This window comes from Typopeltis vanoorti, chromosome 15 (assembly GCF_054136105.1).
Source record: "Typopeltis vanoorti isolate ZY-2024b chromosome 15, IOZ_Tvanoo_1.0, whole genome shotgun sequence".
Lineage (NCBI taxonomy): Eukaryota > Metazoa > Arthropoda > Arachnida > Uropygi > Thelyphonidae > Typopeltis > Typopeltis vanoorti.
The window spans coordinates 44,094,437-44,116,868 of NC_143563.1; the positions used below are offsets into that span (position 1 = coordinate 44,094,437).

The 22,432-nt window shown below is 34.7% G+C and overlaps 1 protein-coding gene across 2 annotated transcripts in view; it reads right to left on the reverse strand.

The window, feature by feature from the left end:
* Nucleotides 1-449: 449 nt before the first annotated feature.
* LOC150098719 (breast cancer anti-estrogen resistance protein 3 homolog) overlaps nt 450-22,432 on the reverse strand; it is a 77,529-nt gene continuing 55,546 nt past the window's right edge. For both annotated transcript variants that reach the window (XM_090405547.1, XM_090405548.1), the window contains exons 7-9: nt 19,801-20,870; nt 9,488-9,656; nt 450-1,077 (exon numbers count right to left, since the gene is read on the reverse strand). In XM_090405547.1, coding sequence (XP_090261673.1) covers nt 544-1,077; nt 9,488-9,656; nt 19,801-20,870 — 1,773 coding nt within the window. In that variant the 3' untranslated portion in view covers nt 450-543. The remainder of the gene's footprint in view (nt 1,078-9,487; nt 9,657-19,800; nt 20,871-22,432) is intronic.

Consider the following 22,432-nt stretch of genomic DNA (forward strand, 5'->3'; position numbering starts at 1 on the left):
AATCATTTCCTTACTTGTTTATACGGCAAAAAGAGTGGACAAATAAAATTTCCAAAACATGTAACTTGAGCATATGACAGATGACTTCCTGCTAAGAAACATTTACTGGAATAATTTCTATATTAAATAAATATATTTTTCTTACTTTCTTCTCAAAAGCAGAAATGCAAAATTACCTAAGGAAAAATGTTGAGTAAATATGGTATAAACTATCAGCATATACCGCATTTATAAACTGCAAAACTCTTAGTATCCAGTTCTTTTTGGCAAGTGAATATTTGTACTTCAATTTGATTATAAGCAATCTAAGTTGGAATGAAACAGAACCATTTTTATTATAAAGTTCCTCAGAAAACTGTACTGATCTTATTAAGTTCAGCTACATATATATCTATATAAAAGAGAGAGAGAGAGAGCAATAAATAGATATAAAAATAGCAGAATTGGTATCTGTATTTTAAAATAGTTTTATATAAAATCCAGATTAAAAAATGCTACATTATATACTAACCTAATATAAAAATATCAATTGGCATGATTGTTTTAGCTGCCTGCACATTTATGATGTAAAAGGGTTAATACTTGACGAAATTTTTCATACCTATCATCAGCCTTAACATATGCTCCTCTGCTTCCCCATAAAAATTTCATATGAAATTCAGTCATAAACATTTCCATTGCTATACTATCACATTTCACATTATTCAATATCATCTCACCATTTCTGGCAAATGTGGTACACTGTTGCATAATTTCCTGGCCCAATTTCAAATGAGCCAATATTAAATGAAGGCCATAGTCAGCACTAGTCTGTTCCCATGGAATACCAAATTCCAAAATCTTTTCATTTTCTAAATCATCTTGTAGCACATTTTTTGTAGCAGTTTCTGTCAAGTCTAGATGATTCTGAAGAATAGTAATAAGTGATAATATATAAGGAATACACGTGTTAGGAGCCAAAGTAAAAGAACATTCCTGCATCATTTTGAAGGCTGGACGGAGTTTCGTTTCATAGGTGAAAGCACTTTCTGTGTGTACCTGTCTCAGAAACAACCAGGTATACTGCAATTCAGAAATCTGCATAATAAAAATAACAGTTACTTGCAATATAAATATTATAACATGTATAATATTAAGAGCATTCTAGAAAGTTTATGATTTATCTAGACCAGGGGTCAGCAAACTTTTTAGACCATTGACCCCTCCATGGAATCCTTGATCCCTCATCGACCCCCATCATGTTAAATAAATGTTATCAATAATAAATTTCTCAATTTAAAAATAATTCCTTCACCCTTTTACTTCATTACTGCTTCTCGATAAGAAATAATTAAAGAAATTTAAAGAAAATACTTAAAGAAATTTATAAAGAACATTAGAAGTTTAAAATCCTTTGATCCCTAGCCATTTATCAACCCCTTGGATAGCTGCATCGACCCCCATGAGTCGATATCGACCGCTTTGTCAACCCCTGATCTAGACCAACCTTTTTCAGTCTTTATACACTGGAGGAAACTCTTGAAATAATTTTCAGGTCTCAGGGAATCTCTGTATTATATATATATATATATATATTTTTTTTTTTTTCATTTGTAATTTCCCATGTAACCTTAGTTGAGAAATCCTGATGTAGACCCCACCTCAGGAAAAGGGTGAGTCAGGTAAAGTTTCTGTATAATAGACACTAGTGCTATAACAGCATAATTAGAATGCAGGGAAACCATTAACTTCACAATTACTACTGTTGAATAAAATATATGGATCTGAAATTGTAAATAAATGATATGAGAGTTCTGAGAAAGATTAGAGGTGGCATCAGTGGCAATGTCATATTAAAAACGAAGATATTAGGAAAGAACTTGGCACTGTTAGCATCCAGGAATGTGTTAGCCAAGCTAATCTCAAGTGGTATGGTCACTTAAACAGAATGGGAGAGGAAAGATTAGCAAAACAAGTGTTCTTTGTCAGGTTGGCAGGAAAAAGACTCAGAGGAAGACCAAGATTATAGGTGAATTGATACAGTAAAAAGTGCCCTAGAAGATAGAAATATAAGATCTGATAATGTTGAAGTCTTGACAGATAACAGATTGATTTGGAGGAAAATTGTAGATAAGAAGTTAATAATGATATAAGTTTTTCATGCAGTACTATCATATCCTGTACACCCCTTGTGGGTACATATCAGGAATTGGATGATGATGAATAAAATATAATCAGCAGGGCAAGAAAAAAACATTTGTCTGATCATTTTGTGATGAGTGGGAATTTTTTCTGGATGACAAGTCAAGAAATAAAAATGGGGGAGAGGGGAGGTCAGTCAGTTTAATTGTCAATTTTATTTAAGTAACGCTGATTCTGTAGTGTTTTAAGTTGTAAATGGATTTTCCTTTATCTTATCACAATTACTGGGTCATGCTAATCATTACAAATGCCTGTTTTGTCAATCTTGTCATAATGCAATATGATCAGTAAGATATATACACAATATATTTCATCTTTAGAAAGCACTTAGGCATACAATGAAGTAACCAAACAATCATGATATGGTAACCTAAAACAAATGCTAAGTTGAGAGAAGTAATTAGCTTTTGTATCCATGGCAACATGAAGAATTTGAATCATTAGTAGATGATATGAAAACTTGGAAAGTTCAGTTATAAATGTTCATGTTGGGGCAAGACAAAACCTCTCAGACCGATCATGACCTTTTAGTGAGATTAAATGTTTCCTCTTGACCTTCCTGTTTCCATATCAGTGAACATGCCATATATTGTGACAGGTTCTTAAACACTATTAAAAGTAAATTGTTTACCAAAACATAACCTATGTGTTTTCATTGTTTTTTTTCAGTTGCCACTACATCAAGTGGTGACAACTATACCAATAATAAACAAGAAAACATATTTCATGTTTTCTCAGTTACCTGTTTACTGATTATGGTCATGTAGAGTGATAAAATGTATCAGTTTTTTCTTCATGTCTCACAGACTGATAAACACACTAACATATAAAAGTAGTTAACATATTGTTTCAACACCAATAATTATGCAATGTAAAAATAAGTGATAAACTGGCCAGGCTGGAATTGAATGTGTGACTATATTAGGTGAAATTTACTCCATGTCACATGTCAGCCTAGGTGAAATTTACTCCACCTAGGCTGACATGTGACTAGCGCAATATATGACTGACTGGTGAGACAGCACAAAATTTTTAAAGCCCTGATAATCACTAAAATTTCTGATGAAAGTTACTTTTTATTTTTAAAATAATCCTACTCATGACAGGTTGGAGACTTTCTGGCACATTAGCCATAGGTGGCCAATGGTTAAATAAATTATGAGCCCTACTGTAGATAGACTATACTCAACCACAGAAGATTAGTGTTGTTTGTTATTATAAACATTACTACTGATTATTACACTGGAAGTCCACTCTACCTGCACACCATCTATCATATCTCTTCTTAAATTCATACATAGATTCATACACTTATCATTTCTAGAAGCTACATATTCCATTCATACATGTAGTCATCTAAACAGAAATTATCCTTTTTTTTTTCTTTCTCTCCCCTACCACATATCGAAAAATTTCACCTACCATCAACCTATTACCATTTCCCATGTTTGTGTAATAATACCTCTCCTCTATCAACTTGCTGGGGTGTGTAAGCTAACATTTCTTTAATTTAACCTTACACCCAATATTCTGCTGTCCCAATATCATCATGAAGACTAGATCCAAGCATAGTAATCCAGATGTGGTTGTAGCAATGCCTTATAAAGAAAATTACATCTTTATTCTTACACATTTCTTACTATTTCTCTTTGTGGACTGGAATACAGTCTTAATAAATAATCTGTTCACAAGATGCAAGATTTAGATGTATACTCTAAAGTCTCTGATGCCAAACAATACCAAATGATTGAACTTCAACATGCAACAAAATTGGCAACTCAATATGGAAAAGTCCTTTCATTCTTAGAATGCCAAATGGAAGTTTAAGATTTGTTTTACATCTGAGAGAAATCAATAAACTGAAGAATTATTAATTGGTTTAGAAGAAGAAGAATATTTCACTAAGCTAGCTCTAAACTGTGGATATTTCCTTGTTGTCTGATTTCATTAAAGAAGGAAGACAGAAAATATTTTGCTTCCACAACAAGATGGCAGAAGTACCAATTATATCATGGTTGAGTTTCTAGCTCCTTGAGCTAGAAACTCAGCCATGTTGTTTCAGTCACTAATAAACTGTTTTATCAGCCATTTCAGGTAAAGGAGTTATTTGGTTCACAAAAGGTCACAAGACCTATAAGCAGATTAGTGCCATGTGTGGGCAAGAGAATAAGAAGGAATAATTTGTTTATGTTTTGGTTGAGCAACTGAAGGATGCGTTCTTTGGGGAAGACAGAAGAGGTTCAGTGAGTTTCAAGATGGACTGCAAAAGGGTGATGGTTGGCAATGGTTCGTGTTCTAATGATTTTGGAGGAAAGTGAAGGAATAATAGTTGCCAATTCAGCAGGGCACTGTCCATGAAAGTATCTATAGAAAAGAAAAAAACTGAATGTGTGTGTGTGTGAGAGAGAGAGAGAGAGAGAGAGAGAGAGAGAGAGAGAGATAATTAATTAGCCAGACTGCCTTTTCTAGATAGAATCCAACAATCTTAGAGATGATTTTGGTGCACCACTCCAAATATGGGAGTAATATTACATTGTTGGGCAGATTTGGGATTTGCATAGTTAGCAGCTGTGAGGATAAGAAGTGTCTAGTGTAAAAAAGTACACCAAATTTTTTGGCAGCTGCAGAAGCTATAGGCTGAAATGTGTTTGTGCCAAGAAACATTGGAGGTGAGCACCTTTCCCCAGTCGAGAAGAGGAAAGGGAAATCTGATCATGTGTTTGGATATCTGGGTATTGTTGAAGGTAAGGGAGAAGGATGTGAGCTCTTTCTTGCAAGAGATTTGACATGACTGAGTTTTGTTGGCATTGAAGTGTGCAAGGTTGTCCTTGCTCCATTGGGATATAGCTAGGCAAATGGAGTTCAGGCCACTGGTTGTGGTGAATCTTGTGGATTCTAATACTTGAGCACCATAAGTTTGTCAAATGAAAAGGATGAATGGAGTGTACTGTCATCAGCCATGCTATGGATAGGACTGAAAGAATAGAAACCTGGGGTATCCTGCACTGGTGAAGAAATCTGAAGAAAGGAAACTGTCCATGTATTGGGATTCTTCAGATTTCTTTCTAGTAGAAGACTACAGGTGATATGAAGAGAGCAGTTCTTAGTGGAGTGGAAGGAACTTTGCTCAGGTCATTAGTGCAAGAATTGGAGATGAGAAGAGAAGAGTGATACAAGCAAGGCAGCCTTGTCTTTGGGTGAGACAACTACAATATACCATCCAGATGTGAGAGTGGTGGAAACTTGGGTGGGCAAAAGTTGTGCCAAATAGCCTTGGCAAGGGACAAGAAGGAGAGTGAAGTTTACCATTTGGACAGGAAGCACGTATTCAGCATTTGGTCCTTTCAAAGTCTGATTTAGATTTGGTGATGATTCTTTTACAGGTACTGGAAGCTGCAATACATGCAGAGTAAGCAGCTGAAGTTTTGGTCTTGCGGTATTCATGATATGCAGAGTTTTCCCCCCATGGTCCTCAAAAGTGTGCTTTTGGCAAACTTTTGAGGACCATGGCTTGGATATTGGCTATGAATTTGGAGTTGAATAAAGTATGAAGGCCCTCATCCTTGTGAAAATGATTTCTGTTATTTAGTCTGTGCAAGTGTTTGGACCATAGAAAGAAGGAATGGAAATCTCGAGACTGAGAACTAGTGGGTGGAGGTTGTTCTGTGGCAAAAGAGACTTGTATGAGGTTGTGATCTGAGTTGTCAAGAGGAGAACTGACATCCACAGTATAGTTGGAAGGGAAACTTGTTTAGGAAAAGGTTAAGTGTATTGGAAAATTGGGGGAGTCAGGTATTCTGGTAAGGAGATTGATGATCTGTGATAGGTCAATGCTAATGGCAAACACCTCGGCATCCCTGCCTACTTCATCGGCAAAACTGGAGAAGGGAAGTCAATGTGAATTGTGGATAATGTGGTCCCCAAGTAGGGTGATCTCACTATTAGGGTAGTTCTACTAAAAATTTGAGCTTTAAAGAGAGAACAGTTGAAAATGTCAGAGTGATTAACAGAGTATGGAGAGCAATAGAGAGCATATGAAAAGGCCAGGTTGGTTTGATAGAGAAATTTTGAGCCAAAGAAGATCAAACAGTGAAGGATTCAAGGTTTTGCAATCTCTGGCAGGTTGGAAGTTTTTTCCATTTGGTTATACTATAAATTAAAGATATTAAGAAATTATATACTTGGTTTAATCCTTTATCCAAGTGTAAGCCAAGTTTGTGCCTGAAGTATTTTCAGGACTAGGGCAACTTGTATATAAAAGCTAATGACTTACATAATTGCCTTAGTATCCCATAATGCAAAGCACATATCCTTGTGGACATGTATAATTCTATGCATTATGGGAAGGGTCACTACCCAGACCGGTTTCAACTTTTATTGCAGTCTCATCAGTGGGAGCCAGACCCAGAGGTAATACTAAGGTTGAAGTAATGCAGAAGTCATATTTCAAACTTCAAAACTTTCAAAAGTCAAACTTTGTTATTTACACTTGGATAAAGGATTAAACTAAGTATATAATTTCTTGGTATTTTGAATTTAGAGTACATCCAAGTGGAAAAATTTCCAACAACTATCTCTAATCCAGAGTATTGTAATAAGAAGGTGTGATAACTTTTGGCTACTTGTATATGGAAATATGATTTCTGCATTACTTCAAACTTGGTTGAAGTAATGGGTCTGGCTTCCACTGATGATGAGACCTCAATAAAGGTCAAAACCTAGTAAATTGGGTAGTGACCCTGTCCCATAATGTATAGCACTATACATGTCCATAAGGATATGTGCTTTGTATTATGGGATATATACTAAGGCAGGTGATGTGAAGTCATTAGATTTTATATGAGTTGATCTAGTCCTGAAAATACTTCAGGTGCAAACTTTGCTTACACTTGGATAAAAGATTAAACCAAGTATATAATTTCTTGGTATCTTTAATTTATAATCTCTGGCATGGTATGTCAGTTCTGATGAATGCACAAGTGTCACCCTTGTGTCAGAAAGAACTGTGTAATGTATAATTTGGGCAATTGATGAGGACAGTGGTTCTGTAGGTAGTGGTGGTAGTAGTGCACATTATTTTGCTGTTTAGGTCACGAATTTTGATGAAGTGGATGCAGAAACTTTTTTTTTTTTTGGTAAGAATTAATGTTGGTAGGTTGTTTGGGGAGTTTTTCAGTTGACTTTTTTTTTGTTTTTTTAAACTAATTTTTGTGGAGAATTTTCATAATCTGCAGTAAAGTCACATTTCTTTGGTTTGTGATCCACTACATGTAATGAAGAAGAGATGAGAGGAAATGAAGCATGCAGCGAAAGACACACAAAGATACCACCTACACAGAAAATAAAACCAGTCTCCTGTTCATACATGGTCTCAACAGTCCCCCCCCCCTACAGCCATTGTACTTGGCCTCCCTCCAGTCACTAACTGGCAAAGTAAGAGGCTGCAAGATTTGATGCTAGCTGATAGAGAAGCTTCCAGGTTCGTTACTTAGTTTGTATCCACTGAGTACTGAATAAATGAGGATGGACTGGGGCTTAGCCAACCAAACTGTACTCTCTAGTGGCTGAAACTAAAAATAAGTATGATGAGATTTCATGCCAGCTGAGGTGTTCCCTGGTTAAATAATGCCATAATGCCACTGATGTTTTCATCAGGGGACCAGAGCACACAGTGAAAAGTCATCTACTGGAAGAGACTCCCACTTGACATCTAGAGGAAGAATAAACCCAATGCCAAAAGAACTGAAGATAGGAACTTTTCTTCAACTTCAATATAAAGGAAATTGAATTGCAGAAGAGTTGGAAAAGTGCCACATGGACATAATTGGTGTTAGTAAGATAAAGAAGATTAAAATTGTTGAGATCCTACTCAATAATAAATATAGGGTGTTATATATAGGCAAAGGAAGGAGTAGAGATAGCCTTCAACACCAAACATGAAGATTAATCTATTCTAACAAGAAATCAACTGAACTGCTACCTACTTGTTTATCCATTTTAAATCCTATCCCCATCATTTCCTCATTCTGATGAAAGTAAGGTAAGCAAAGCTGAGACAGTAGTTCAGATGTGGTGGTGTCGAGGAGTTATATAAAAATGGAATAATAACGTTCTTATGCAAACTTGGTAGGTCTTGCAACAATGTTCTTCATGTTATTTTGCTTATTCATTGTTTAATATGTCTACTGAACTTCAATTCCTTGTCCAATATGTCAAAATCTGTAATTTCATTAATGTAATACACAATTCTATAATCACTTCCATTAAAAATACTTTTTTTTTTAACTGTGGCTTCTTGTAAATACAAGCTGCTTTGGTAAATCTACATATTTTTCTGTTATGGTTGCATTTTGAGTTGTGTATATAGCATTTATTCTAATTATTATGTAGTTTGACTTAATTTGAAGCACTAAGATTAATTATCCTCCTTTTTTCTTCCCACACTAACAATATTACTGTAAGCTGAAACAAAAAAAAAAGTATTTAAAGTTGTCTGATATTATAAATTGATTTATCCCTGAACCATCAATGAAACTTATCTGCCAACATAACATCTACAAATTTCTACAAACATCAATGTAATGGTTATTGCAACCAATATGCACATTCTGCTTTATTAATAAATACCTGTTCAGTTAAGAATCTATCTTAAAGTGAAACACTTTGTGTTCTTCCTTTTTGTGTAATCCTAATATTTACTATTAATTTCGATTGCTTTCACCTTGTCATTATCTTTCATTATTTTTCTTATCTCTCAGAAAATTTTTACTATTCAATCCCCTTTCCAAACAAAAAATATAATGACACATTGTACCCACAAAAGGTTTATTTGTAAAAGTATACTACATTTGTACCATGGGTGGATTAAGGATATTTATCTAAATTTTTTTATTGATTTTTATTTATTTATTGTGTTTTTCATTTATTTTTACCTGCTCCAGAAATCCTCTTCTAGAGACTAAACATGGAACTTTTTCAAACCACTTCAGGCCTCCAATAAGTGAGGCAGTGTGTAACACTGGACAATGAAATTCATCTTCCACCTAAAGACAATCACAAACATCCATGCCCACAGCAGGATTCACACTCGCAGCCTACTGGTTGGAGAGCAAATATGCTAACCACTCAAGCCAACTAGGCCTAGTTTCATTTACTGTAACCAACTCTCTCCAGTTTAGTATGTTAGGATATTCCCCTTCACAACATCCCCAAATATCATTATCTTTAAAAATAATCAAAATTAGAAATATTTAAATATTTTAGTAATATTTGGTATGATATGTTATGACAGATGAAAAATAATTACCTGTGAAAGAGATAATCCATGCATGATGCTAGCAAAACCAAATAAATTTCCAAATGATGTTTTTGTCTCTACAGCAACCTGGATCCACTTATCAATAAGTTTTGCTCTGTCCTCTATTTTACCACATGTTACTACTGTGGTTGCTACAAATAACTTCAAACATTCAGTTCTAGAAAAAATAGTTTTAAACTATCATTTTTTTTTTTTTTGGATAAATCAGATCACTATGTGTTTTAAATTATTTAAAATAAATTTGTTATTATTAAAAATTCATTTCATTTCAAAAACCTGTGCATGCATAAGTGAATGATGTGAAGTAAGCATATGTATGTTCTTAAATTTAAGCATTCATGAAATCAGTCATTAAAATATTCATCAGAACTTTAGGAAAACTCTCTCAGAAATACAAACAACCCTTAATATAAAATAATAATAATAAATGTAATAACTGCATGTTAGCTTCTAATAAGTCTAATGATATAAAGTATCTTCAACTGGATAAAATTCTTGGATTTTTTTTTTTTCTCCTGCCAGGATTCTACATCCAGAAGTACAGGTATGAGATTTTCATAAGGAACTATATATTTAGAATGAAAATCTACAATGAATTTAGCAAATTAACTGATACTTAACAATAGATGAATTTTCTCACAGACAAATTATGTAAGGTATTATTCTATTACACTTTAAATTATAAATACAGGCATGTATAAATAAAAGCCACAGGATATGCATATTAAAAATGTTTCATGGTTTTAAGGAGAATAGATACCTACTGAAATTATCACATATCCTATTTCCAAGAATAGTGTGAGGAAATTCATTGTAAAAATAAAAGTTGTTCCAAAGATTTATCATTATATCACATTAACACTCCCTTTCCACAGTGTGCAACAAATGAAACAATATTCTTAACATTTCACTTAGAAATATAAAAAGGAGACAAGTGAAAATGCTATCACAAATAACTATATCGCTTTTGACCTATACCGAGGTGAATAATTTGTTCAAAAAACTGCTATCAGGCTTTCAAAAACTAACATGTTAACAGAACTTCATCAGTATTTAAGAAACCTCACAAGTGATCTGAAAAGATCTCTTATTGCTCTATCAAGTTTACTCCAGGAGCTTGATCTCCCACCCTTGGTAAGTGCTCTCTAGATAACCTTTTTGGACTCACATCAATAAGATTTAGATTAATGGAGATACTGAGACCAAATGGTTCTTGCTAGCAAAAGTGCTATTTCCTATACATAAGTGGCATATCACCATATTATTACAATGCTGAGTCTCTGTGGCTTGATCATTAACAACACTGACCTGTGATTAGAAAGACTTGTTCAAATCTCATTAAGAACAATAAAAATCTATATAAAGGCTTTCCAGCTAAAGACAAGTTGGCCAGTCTCACACAGAGGTGGAAAGATTTTCACACCAGGAAATTCCAGTTTTTTTTTCATCTAACACAACAGACAAATCAAAGCTGAAGAATGCTTGTAATTTACAGATAAAATTACATTACAACCAACAGCAATAAAGTGATTTAATAACTGGTGACACACCCTGTCCATATGAACTCCATAGTGTTTTTCATCTATACAAAAAATGCTACAGATTAAAGATATCTATAGCAGTTTTTTCACTAGGTTCTTGTAAAGTATATAATATATATTGGAAGTTTATTTTGCACTTGGTTAGACTATAATAAATTTAGTTTAATCCTTTATCCAACTGTGAGCAAACAAAGTTTGCACCTGAAAATATCTTCAGGACTGAGGCAAGGTGGTGCATGGTGCATCTATTGGCAACTCTTAGCAAAGGTGGACCAAGCTATCATCACTCCTTGTCTCAGTATCTCTTTGCAGATATGTATAATGCTATGCATTAAGGGAAGGGCCACTACCCAGACCGGTTTCGACCTTTATTGAGGTCTCGTCAGTGGGAGGCAGGCCCAGAAGTGGTGACACTAATGCAGAAGCAATGGAGAGGTCATATTTACCTATATGAGTTGCCAACCAGTGCTCCACCTTATTATTAAATTACTCTGGATTTAGAGAAAGATGTTGGAAGTTTATTTTGCACTTGGTTACACTATAATAAATTTAGTTTAATCCTTTATCCATTACCCTAACTTTATCCTAATCCTTTATTGTTTGCTCACACTTGGATAAAGGATTAAACTAAATTTATTATAGTCTAACCATGTGCAAAATAAACGTCCAACATCTTTCTCTAAATCCAGAATAATTTAACAATAAGGTGGTACACCGGTTGGCAACTCATATAGATAAATATGACCTCTCCATTGCTTCTGCCTTAGTGTCACCACTTCTGGGCCTACCTCCCACTGACGATACCTCAATAAAGCTCGAAACCGGTCTGGGTAGTGGCCCTTCCCTTAATGCATAGCATTATACATGTCTGCAAGGAGTGATGATAGCTTGGCTCACCTTTGCTACGAGTTGCCAACAGATGCACCACCTTGCTTCAGTCCTGAAGATATTTTCAGGTGCAACCTTGGCTTTGCACCTGAAAACATTGGCTTTTCAATTTAAAAATAAATATATGCAGACTAATAGAGGAAGAAATTTTGCACATACCTTGTTGGATGTTAGGTTGTCTTCGTTCTCCATACTTCTGCTGTTAGGCTGTTGAAAGGGGGATGGGGTTGGAGGCAAGGTGGGAAATTAATTAGAAAAACCTGTTTTTTTTTTTAAAATAATACGTGTATATATATATATATATATATATATTATTATATTTAAGGGCACTTCTTTGGGAAAGGGTTTTATGGGAAACAGGGGTGGGGAGAGCGCTAACGGGGTGCGAGAGACGTTTCAATTGTGCTATCGTCATCGGAACATTTTGGGATAAGTGTAGGGCTTGTCATGTTGACTTGGTGTATCTGCCTTTGAGGGGGCCTGTGTTATTGCTTATTGGTTGGAGTCGTGACCTAATTTTTATGTTTTGGAGCTTCCAAAACATAAAAATTAGGTAGGGTCGGTGGACGTTGATTGAATTTTCATCACATTTTATGGCTATTGTTTCTGATATTCTAAGCATTGTTTCATTGTCCTGAAACAATTGTCTATTTTTTTCTATTTGTTTATCTATTTGTCTATGACAAGGCCATAATAATAGACAAACAAGACAACGAAACAATGCTTAGAAAATCAGAAACAATAGCCATAAAATGTGATGAAAACTTAATCAACGTCCACCGACCCTACCTAAACTCTGAGTGTTGGAAGCTCCAAAACATAAAAATTAGGTCACGACTCCAACCAATAAGTGATAACATAAGCCCCTCAAAGGCAGATACACCAAGCCGACATGACATAGCCTATACTTATCCTGAAATGTTCCGATGATGATAGCACGATCGAAATGGCTCGCACCCCATTAACGCTGCCCCATTTCCCATAAAACCCTTCTCCAAAGAAGCACCCTTAAATATAATATATATATACACACACACGTATTTATATTATTTTTTAAAAAAAACCCGGGTTTTCTAATTAATTTCCCACCTTCTCTCAACCCCCCCCCCCTTTCAACAGCCTAACAGCAGAAGTATGGAGAACGAAGACAACCTAACATCCAAACAAGGCATGTGCAAAATTTCTTCCTCTATTAGTCTGCATATATTTACTTTAAAATACACTTATAATGCCCTAAGAATTCTTTGAGTAAAAAGCCAATGTTTTTAAAATAAGGGACACTCCTAAACAAAAACAGGCAAAAATAGCTGTAAAATAAAAGTGGAAAAGTTGTTTTCAAACACCTGATTCCAGGGTTCTAAAAAAACAGTTTCCACAGGACTGTATCACTGTTCTGTTAAATACCTCATATATAAAATATATAATATAATATACTTTCTAATCAAGCAAAACTTGCCAAAACTCTCTCAATCTAATTTTGTAATAATAGTGGTACAGTACACATTCACTTCACTTTTTTGTATTTGGGAAATATGACTTCTAAGATACTCTTAGCATCTTCACAGACTTAACTCCAACAAAGGCTATGGAGGGAGGAGGTCTGTCAACCACTAAGGAGAACTAAATTCTGATATGATACCTTGGAAAAGAGCCACAGAAACCAAGTATCCTGGGGTAATCCAACTACATATAGCAATGAAAGGTCTTTTTCAGATCACCAATGAGGTTCATAGAATAGTGATAGTTCTATTAAATTCTAACAGCTTTTAGAACTGGTAGCCATTTCTGAACAAATTTTCAACTTTAATAAAGACTGAAACCAGTTTGGGTAGTGACTCACCATAATGTATGGCATATACATGCCTGAGAAGAAAGATTACTGTACATTATGGAACAGAAGAAGCAACTTAATGTGAAGGCAGCTGCTACTTTATACATAAGTAATAACCAATCTGTGAAGAATAAAGACTGATGTGGCACTACAACTCATAGCCCAACTAACTTGTGTTACAAGTTTCCATTACATAAGAACTGAACTGCCACTCTAATCATTTACATTTATTTTGAAGATTAACAGTTTTTTTTTTAGAATTCCAGGGATGTGTTCATGCTAACTGTTGGGTTTCATTCATTAAAAGGATAAGAATCCCAATGAAAGACACTCTTTATTGCACCCTCTCCACTGTATCTGCATCATCATCTCAGAAACAAGAAGCTAGATCTGCATATAATAATCCAGCATAAAGCCTTGTAAAGAAGCAAAATGACTTATTATTATTAAAAGAGATGTCAAGGGAGCGAGAGACTCATTGAGGGAGGCCATGTAAAACTCAATGTAGCCTTAAAACACCAAAGCGCTTTACATCGATTTTTACAGAGGTCAAGTCTCATAAGAACTGTAACAAAAATAACCTTGTTTGTCTCTATGTATTTTTATTAATGTAATTATAATCGGTAAATAAAACGGTAAATATAATCACTTCCCATATAACCCTATGAGAAGTGATTATATTTACCGTTTTTACTAAAGTTTCTAGAATGTCAAAAACAAAGGCAATGCTTTGCCATCGGAACTTTGTATAATAGCTATGTATAAGAGCACAAGAAAGTTGTTTACGATTTTGTGTGTGAGAAAGTTGTTTGTAAGCTCTGTGCATGAACACCTTCAAAACTAGTATCAAAGAGGTCTGCTAGTTTTAGAGAAGTTTCCGCTGCCCAACAAGACAAGGAAAAAAGAGCGGACGGAGGAGAAAAAAGAACGGGCCGGCCTTAACAAAAGGATCAAGGAGAACTGCCGATTTCTTTGGGGTTTACAACCCTTGTAAACCAAGGTCCCGAGAAGGTGAAAATAAAAGAGGACTGAGCCGAACATCGGGGAGTTTTTCCGGCAGAGAACTGTGGGCAGTTTTTCGGCAGAGGAGGCGAGGTCCAGTTGCTGACAGAGAAGCCGAGAATCAGTTACCGAAGAGAACCAGAAGCCAAAAGCCACAGAACGATCTTCGAGCTTGTATGCTAAAACTTCTTGCCTGGGCTTTTGAGTACTGGGAAGATTGCAGTCCAAGACCGCTGATATTCCGATGAAACGCCTCCTGAAGCAAGGCCTAAGATGAAGAAAAATCCATAGAGACTTTGATGCAGGACTTTTGGAAGGTGTCATGACAAAGAGCCTCTGTAAGTGTGTATAATCTTTAATGTACATTCTTTTTTGTAATCTAGGAGATATGTCATAGATGGACTGATAAGAAATATAAATAAGAAATAGCTAACTATAGAGTCCTCTGATTTGTTGTTAACTGAAATATAAATTGTAAGATAACTTGCCATAGCTAGCTAATCTCTAGAGTCCTCTGAATTGTTATTAATTAGAATATAAATTATAAGGTAACTTGCCATAGCTAGCTAATCTCTTTATGAGTAAATTAGTCTCTGCAATTTGATTTTTTTTAGCAGAGAAGTAACAGAGTAATTATATTGTATAGTCAATTAATATTGAAAGAGGAAGTTTGTTTCTTTATACCAAAAGTATAAAGGATAGGTAGAGAAGAGTAACCTCTCTATCGCTTATTTAATGTACTTTATTTAAAATGTAAATAAACATGTTTTAATTATATGTCAATTGAGTGCCACCTGATTGTTTATTTTCCAATGCACTGTTCCTAAAAAAAAAAATATCGGACTTGCGAGTGGGAAACCAAGTGAGATAGCCGAAGCGTAAAGTTAAGTGCAAAATAGATCACAACTGTTTGTGTAAAGTTTTACTGAAGGAATTTGTGTTAGAGAAAGAGAGAGAGAAATCAACTGGCCGTATTACTGAGTTTTATGCCAATTAAAAGATATTAGTGGCACAGTCTCAATAAAAAATTAATTTTCTAGTATCCATAGGCATAAGACTCTTAGTGCAAAAGGTAGATAAACATAGTACGCAATAGTATAAGCAAAAAAGATTACGAGAGAAAGAGCGCACTGCTAATTAGAACAACAGTATTTCAAAGGCGCAGTAACCAAGCAAGGTTTATAAATAACAAGTAATAGCATCACAAGTTTACAGCCACACAATATCCACACCAGATGTCATGCTTGTTCTTGAATTCATTCACACTACTTACACACATCACATCTAATGGCAATCCATTCCAATCATGCACCACTCTATGAAAGAAAAATCTAGTCCTCACTCCCTGCTTGAGAGCATTCATTCTCAAACTTACAAGGATGCTCTTACATCCTTTCCCCACTCTCCATAAAATGAAAAATTCCATCTATTGGTATCCTGTATAACCCTTTCTGAAGTTTGTAAGTTTCAATCACATCCCCCACCCCCTTTCTCCTGTTTGCTAGTGTCTACAGCCTACAAATTATCAATGTGCTTCATAATCAGTATTCCACAATCCTGATATCATTTTTAACACTCTCCTTTTGCGCTATCACTCCACTGTATCAGAATCGCCACAGAAACCAGATCAGACTAGTGCACAATGGTCCAAGTGAGGTCTACCTTGTAAAGAGGCAAAACGACTTCCATATCTTTACATTCAAAGTTTGTTGCAACATTGTCATTATCCTCTGAGCTGTATTTACAATCTGTGCCATATGGCCCTTGAACTTCAACTTGCTATCTACTTAAACTCCAAGATCTTTAGCCTGATCAGTTTTTTCTAGCATTACTAAGGGAAGGTCATGGATTTTGCTAAGGCTTTTGACAGAATACAGCATGGAAGACTCTTGCATAAATTGGAAAATATGGGACTGGATTATAAAATATTGACATGGATAAGAGGATGGCTGACTGACAGATATCAAAAAGTGTTATGGGAAATATGAGTATGCAAGATTTAAGGTAACCAGAGGTGTGCCACAAGGATCAGTTCTTGGTCCATTATTATTCGATCTATACATTAATGACATTGGGAAGGATTTGACATATGACATAAAGCTATTTGCTCATGATGCACAAAGTAGGATAATCCCACCAAAGTGCATAACTTTACATTTACTAACAATGAACTGACATGACAGTCCATGCCCATTCAGCTTATTCAAATCATTCTGTAAGTACCACAATATCAACTACGCTCCTGATTATCCTACTTATTTATGCATCATCAGCAAATAGCCTTATGTCATATGTCAAATCCTTCCCAATGTCGTTAATGCATAGATTGAATAACAATGGACCAAGAACTGATCCTTGTGGCACACCTCTGGTTACCTTAAATCTTGCATATTCACATTTCCCATATAACACTTTTTGATATCTGTCAGTCAGCCATCCTCTTATCCATGTCAATATTTTATAATCCAGTCCCATATTTTCCAATTTATGCAAGAGTCTTCCATGCTGTATTCTGTCAAAAGCCTTAGCAAAATCCACGACCTTCCCTTAGTAAACCCATTCTGCTTGTGACAAAGTATAGTTTTTCTCTGTCAACCCATTTCTGTATGGAGTCCTAACTAGCTTTTCCAAAACTACTTTTCCACTTCAGAGACACTGATAAGTCAATAGTTGTATAGATCAGTTTTTGCACCATCTGTGTGCAATAGGATTACCATACATTCTTTCCATTTCTGTGGAATCTTCCCTGTTCTGAGACTCAAATTATATAGCCTGGTCAAAGGAATGCCCAGTTCAGCTGAACACCATTTTAACATTCATGCTGATCCTATCAGTCCCTATTACAGAATTCTTATTTGGTTTGTGCAACAACTCTAGTACCTCCTCCTCATACACCTGATTTTCTTCATCCAGTGAAGGGGTAGCAGTGAGGTCTATACTGCAAACACTAGACTGATAGCTTTTAGCAAAATGGTTACTCATTAGTTGAACAATCTCTTCTGCATCGATGTTCATTTCAGCATTGCAATTATCCTCAGAGTTCTATTTGCAATCTTTGCTCTACAGCCGTTTTACTTTAACATCCTATCTACTAAAACTCCAAGATTCCTAGCCTGATCAGTTCCTTCTAGCATAATCCCATCAATATAATAAATATGTCACTGGATATCTCATTACACCAAAGTGCATAACTTTACATTTCCTAACACTGAACTGACAGACAGTTTCACATGCCTACAATTCCAATCTATTCAAATGATTCTGCAAGTGCTGCATGTCAGTTACCTTCATGATTAACCTCGCAATCGTTGCATCATCAGCTACATATGACACAATCAAATCCTTTTCAATGTCATTAATGTAAAAAATAAATAACAATAGACCAAGGATTAATCCTTGTAGTGGTGCACCACTGATTGCCTTAAATCTTTCAGACCTCTCCCCATACACCATTTTCTTAGTCAGCCATCCTCTTATCCAAGCTTATAATCCGATCTAAGTATATGAAAATATCTGTTCTAAAGTCTCCATCAAAGACTGGTGTGTTTAATAAAGTTACTTCTATTGTTGAGTAGATTTAAACTGAGGTTTCTTTCCTGGCAAGAGAGGATGGTAAAATTACTCAGTCACTAATATATCCTTGCAAATTATATAAGGATAATTTGATATTATCATCTAAATTACTGGCCTTCTACCAAGAATCAACAGTAAATCTAGGGTGGTAATGGCATGAACTCAGATTCATATTTATACTTGGAGACATCGCATTTAACCAACACTTTTTTAAAAAAAGAAAAAGAAAACAATAGGTGCTGGTACACATTTTATGCTAGCAGAACTTTGCTGTGTACTATATTGAATAAAACGATAGCATATGTGTAGGTCACAGCATGGTTAATCACAGTAAAGGTCAAAAGTTGCAAGTATGCTGTACCATCCCAAAAAAAAAAAGGGAAAAAAAAAAAAAAAAAAAATGCATATAACTACTACCAAATGTGTTTAATATCAGCTTTTAATATACAAACTAATATTATTTTAAAAGCTTTAAGAAAAGCTCCACATGAAACGTAATGAAGAATGATGAAAATGCAATTTAGAATAAGATAAATGCACTTCTGTAAATCAAGAAAACAAAAGTATATGATGGTATACACATCTTTGTTGAACTGGAAGATTTTTTTTGTTAGATGGTAGATGCAAGAGTATGTCAACATTTCAGTAAATATTGTATTTCAACCTTCCTCAGATTGACTCTGTACTATATTCTCTTGTCTGATAAGCAAGAATGGAAATGCAAACTCTGCAAACTATCACATTTAGACAGCGTTCATATTTAACCACATGGATAACAAGATCAATAACTCACCTCATTCATTTTCCTTCCCCCTCTTATACCTTGCGGTGTCAAGGGTTTATTAATCATCAGACCTAAACCATTCACAGGATAAGGTGGTCAGCCCTAAGCCCTGGTGTATCCTATATCCGCAGTGGTGTTGAGTTCTCAAGGCTGGTTTGCCTGCTTTGTGAGATGAAAAACCCCAGATAAACTGGAGAGAAAAATCCTACTATCCACACCAAGCCTGGCTAACTTGGCTATGGCTGAGGAAGATCCTTCAGCTTCTCACGTCACTGACGGGAATCAAACACCTAGGACACTCCTTCCCTGAGCATATGGTTGCGAAGGACACAGCCACTAGGCTAACCACGTGGACAAGATCGATAACAACAATAAAAACAATTACTCGATGAGGACCAAAACTTGCAGTTAATCGATACAACTCAGTCCTCAAATCTCACCAAAAAAAAAAAAAACAATGCTGCCAATAGTGTGCTGTAGTTCTATGTATTATTCTAGGTTAAGTATGTATTAACTATGTATTACTCCAGTTAAGTCTAATTGTTAAAAAGTAGATATTCAAAAGCAATATTTTGGACAAAGAGAGAGAATGAATTTAAACACTTAAGTTTTTAAATATACAGAACTTTAATTTAAACTCAAATTACGTAAATTTCTGAATTCGGTCTACTGGGAATATTACCTTTCTACTAAGTCAAATCTCAGCTGCTTTCCTTGTGGGAGCATTATAAGCTCTAATCCAGATGTTATACCCAAACCCAGGTCATACTGTTGATTGCTTTTCATTACATCTAAATCAGTTCTTGTCAAATTACTTGCTACATTATATGGAGTATTGTTAAGGAGTAGAGACTTAACTTTGTTCAGTGCAAAGGAATCCAATGGTTTATTTTCTGGTGGTAAAAGTAATGTTGTAAATGTCTCCAAATTGAAGCATGAAGGTGCATTTAGAGAAGGAACTGTCATTAATTTTTTACTGCATATTGGATTTTCTTCAGAAATGCTTCGATGATCAAGGAATGAGAAACGGGTCTCTCCAGATGATCGTCTTGACTTCTCGCTTGGTTGAAATTTATAACGGACTTTTTGAGATATATCAGTATTATAAAATTGTGTATCATCAGGAGAGTTGTCTGTAAAGTTAGTACTTCTTTTTATAACAAGTGGTTTTTGTGGACATTTTCTTGATGGCACACGACTTGGTTTGGGTGGCGGTTTTTCTTCTGCATTTTCACTTTCTAGTTTATAAGTATCTGTAGTAATAGTGCTTGAATGTGGTCTGAATTCCCATGCTCTTCTTTCCATTGTTGGACTCAGCATAGGATCACTACCTACACGAACCAAGCATCGATGGAGAAGAGGTTTTCGATGAAGTCTGAGAGTTTGACTCACAGGGGAATGTTTAGAACCACTTCCATCAGGCGTCTGACTACGGGAACCAGAACCAGGACTTCCATTTGGGGTAGATTTTAAAATTATAGGTGGACTTTTTGAATTTCTGGCTTGATTAAGGGCAACATCTTCCAATGCACGGGCTGCATAATGCATCTGGCATTCTATACCATAACGTGATGTATAGTATGTTAATGGCATCATGCGATTAACAGGGTGTGAAATTATAGCTCCTACTGTTTCTGATACTGCACATTTATTACCTACATAATAAGTTATTAGATCAGAAACAGTATCAAAGGTCTCTGCTTCAAGCTGAAACTGCAGCTTTTCATAAACTGTACCTGGCTGAAGGAACACCTATACAAGAAAAAGAAAAGCACATTCAGATCATTTTAAATCATAATAAAATAAATTAAACATTCAGCGAAGTGTAAGCAAACAAATTTTGTGCCTGAAGTATCTTCATGACTGGGCTATTTGTATATAGAGTTAATGACTTCACATCATTTGCCTTAGTATCTCATAATGCAAGGCAACCCCCTTTCAAAAGTGTATAATGCAATACATTATGGGAAGGGCCGCTACCTAGAAAAGATATGAGTATCTCTGCATTATGGGATACTAAAGCAATTGATGTGGAGTCATTAGCCTCTATATACAAGTAGCCCAGTCAGGAATATACTTCACGCACAAATGTTATTTGCTTACACTCGAATAAAGGATTAAATCAAGAAAATAATTTCTTGGTTATACTATAAAAAAAAATAATAAAAATTTAGCTCCAAAACTATATGAATAAACAATATTATTATACAATATTAATCTGGTATATTGTAATAAAGATTAATATAATTATACTATCTCCATAATGTTTTTAGAATAACATAAAAGTTCAATTTCTTCAAGAAATAAAGAAAATCAATAGTTTTAAAAATTCATAAATGTAACACAGTCAACTCTCTATTATATTAGTTATTTGCTTTAAAAATTTTAAAGTATCTTCATGTACTTCAGTCAATTAACTGAAGTACAAATTTTAAAGCTGCCTTGTTCTGTATTTCGTCAACAGAGACTACAGACATGAATGTTCTGAGAAAAATTAGGGGAGTGAACTGATGGCACCAAATGACGGAATCATATTAAAAATAAAAATATTAGAAAGAAACTTGATATTATTAACATTCAAGAATGTCAGCAGAGCTAATCTATGGTGGTATGGCCACTTAAACAGAATGGATGAGGAAAGGTTAGCAAAATAGGTGTTTGATGCAAGATGGCAGAAAAGAGACCTCTAGGTCTCTTTTCTGCCATCTAAGAACTAAGATCTATGTGGACTGATTCGGTCGGTCTTATGAAATATTGGAAAAATACTGATTTAGAGGAAAACTGTTGATAGAGATTAATAATAACGTAAACTTAATCATAGTAGTGCTGTCATAGTAATCTGAACAACCACTGAAGGTACATATCAGGAAATTGATGATGATAATCATTAAAAAGGACCATGGGTATGCTTAAAATTGTAATAAAACAGTACAAACTTTTGTCTGAATTTTTGAAATGATTGAAAATTATTCGAATGATTGAATTTTACAATAGTATATGACATAGGTACAATAGCATATTTAAATATATCACAGTTTCCTTTTGTTATAGCCACATGGTAGTTCTATTATAATGTGAATGTTATGAGAACAATTTTTTTTATTCACTTCATATAACAAAACTTATTCCTATTATGGAATTTACCTATTAAAAATTAATAAGAAATGTATAAAATGCCTCAGCCCACCTGATGGTAAAAACATGCTATACAGTATTTAAAAAAAAAAAAAAAACTTCTGTTTTAATTTTAAAATAAAAGATTTACACATTTCTTTTAATTTAAAACACATCAACTGTGTTTTGTCTCAGTTGAG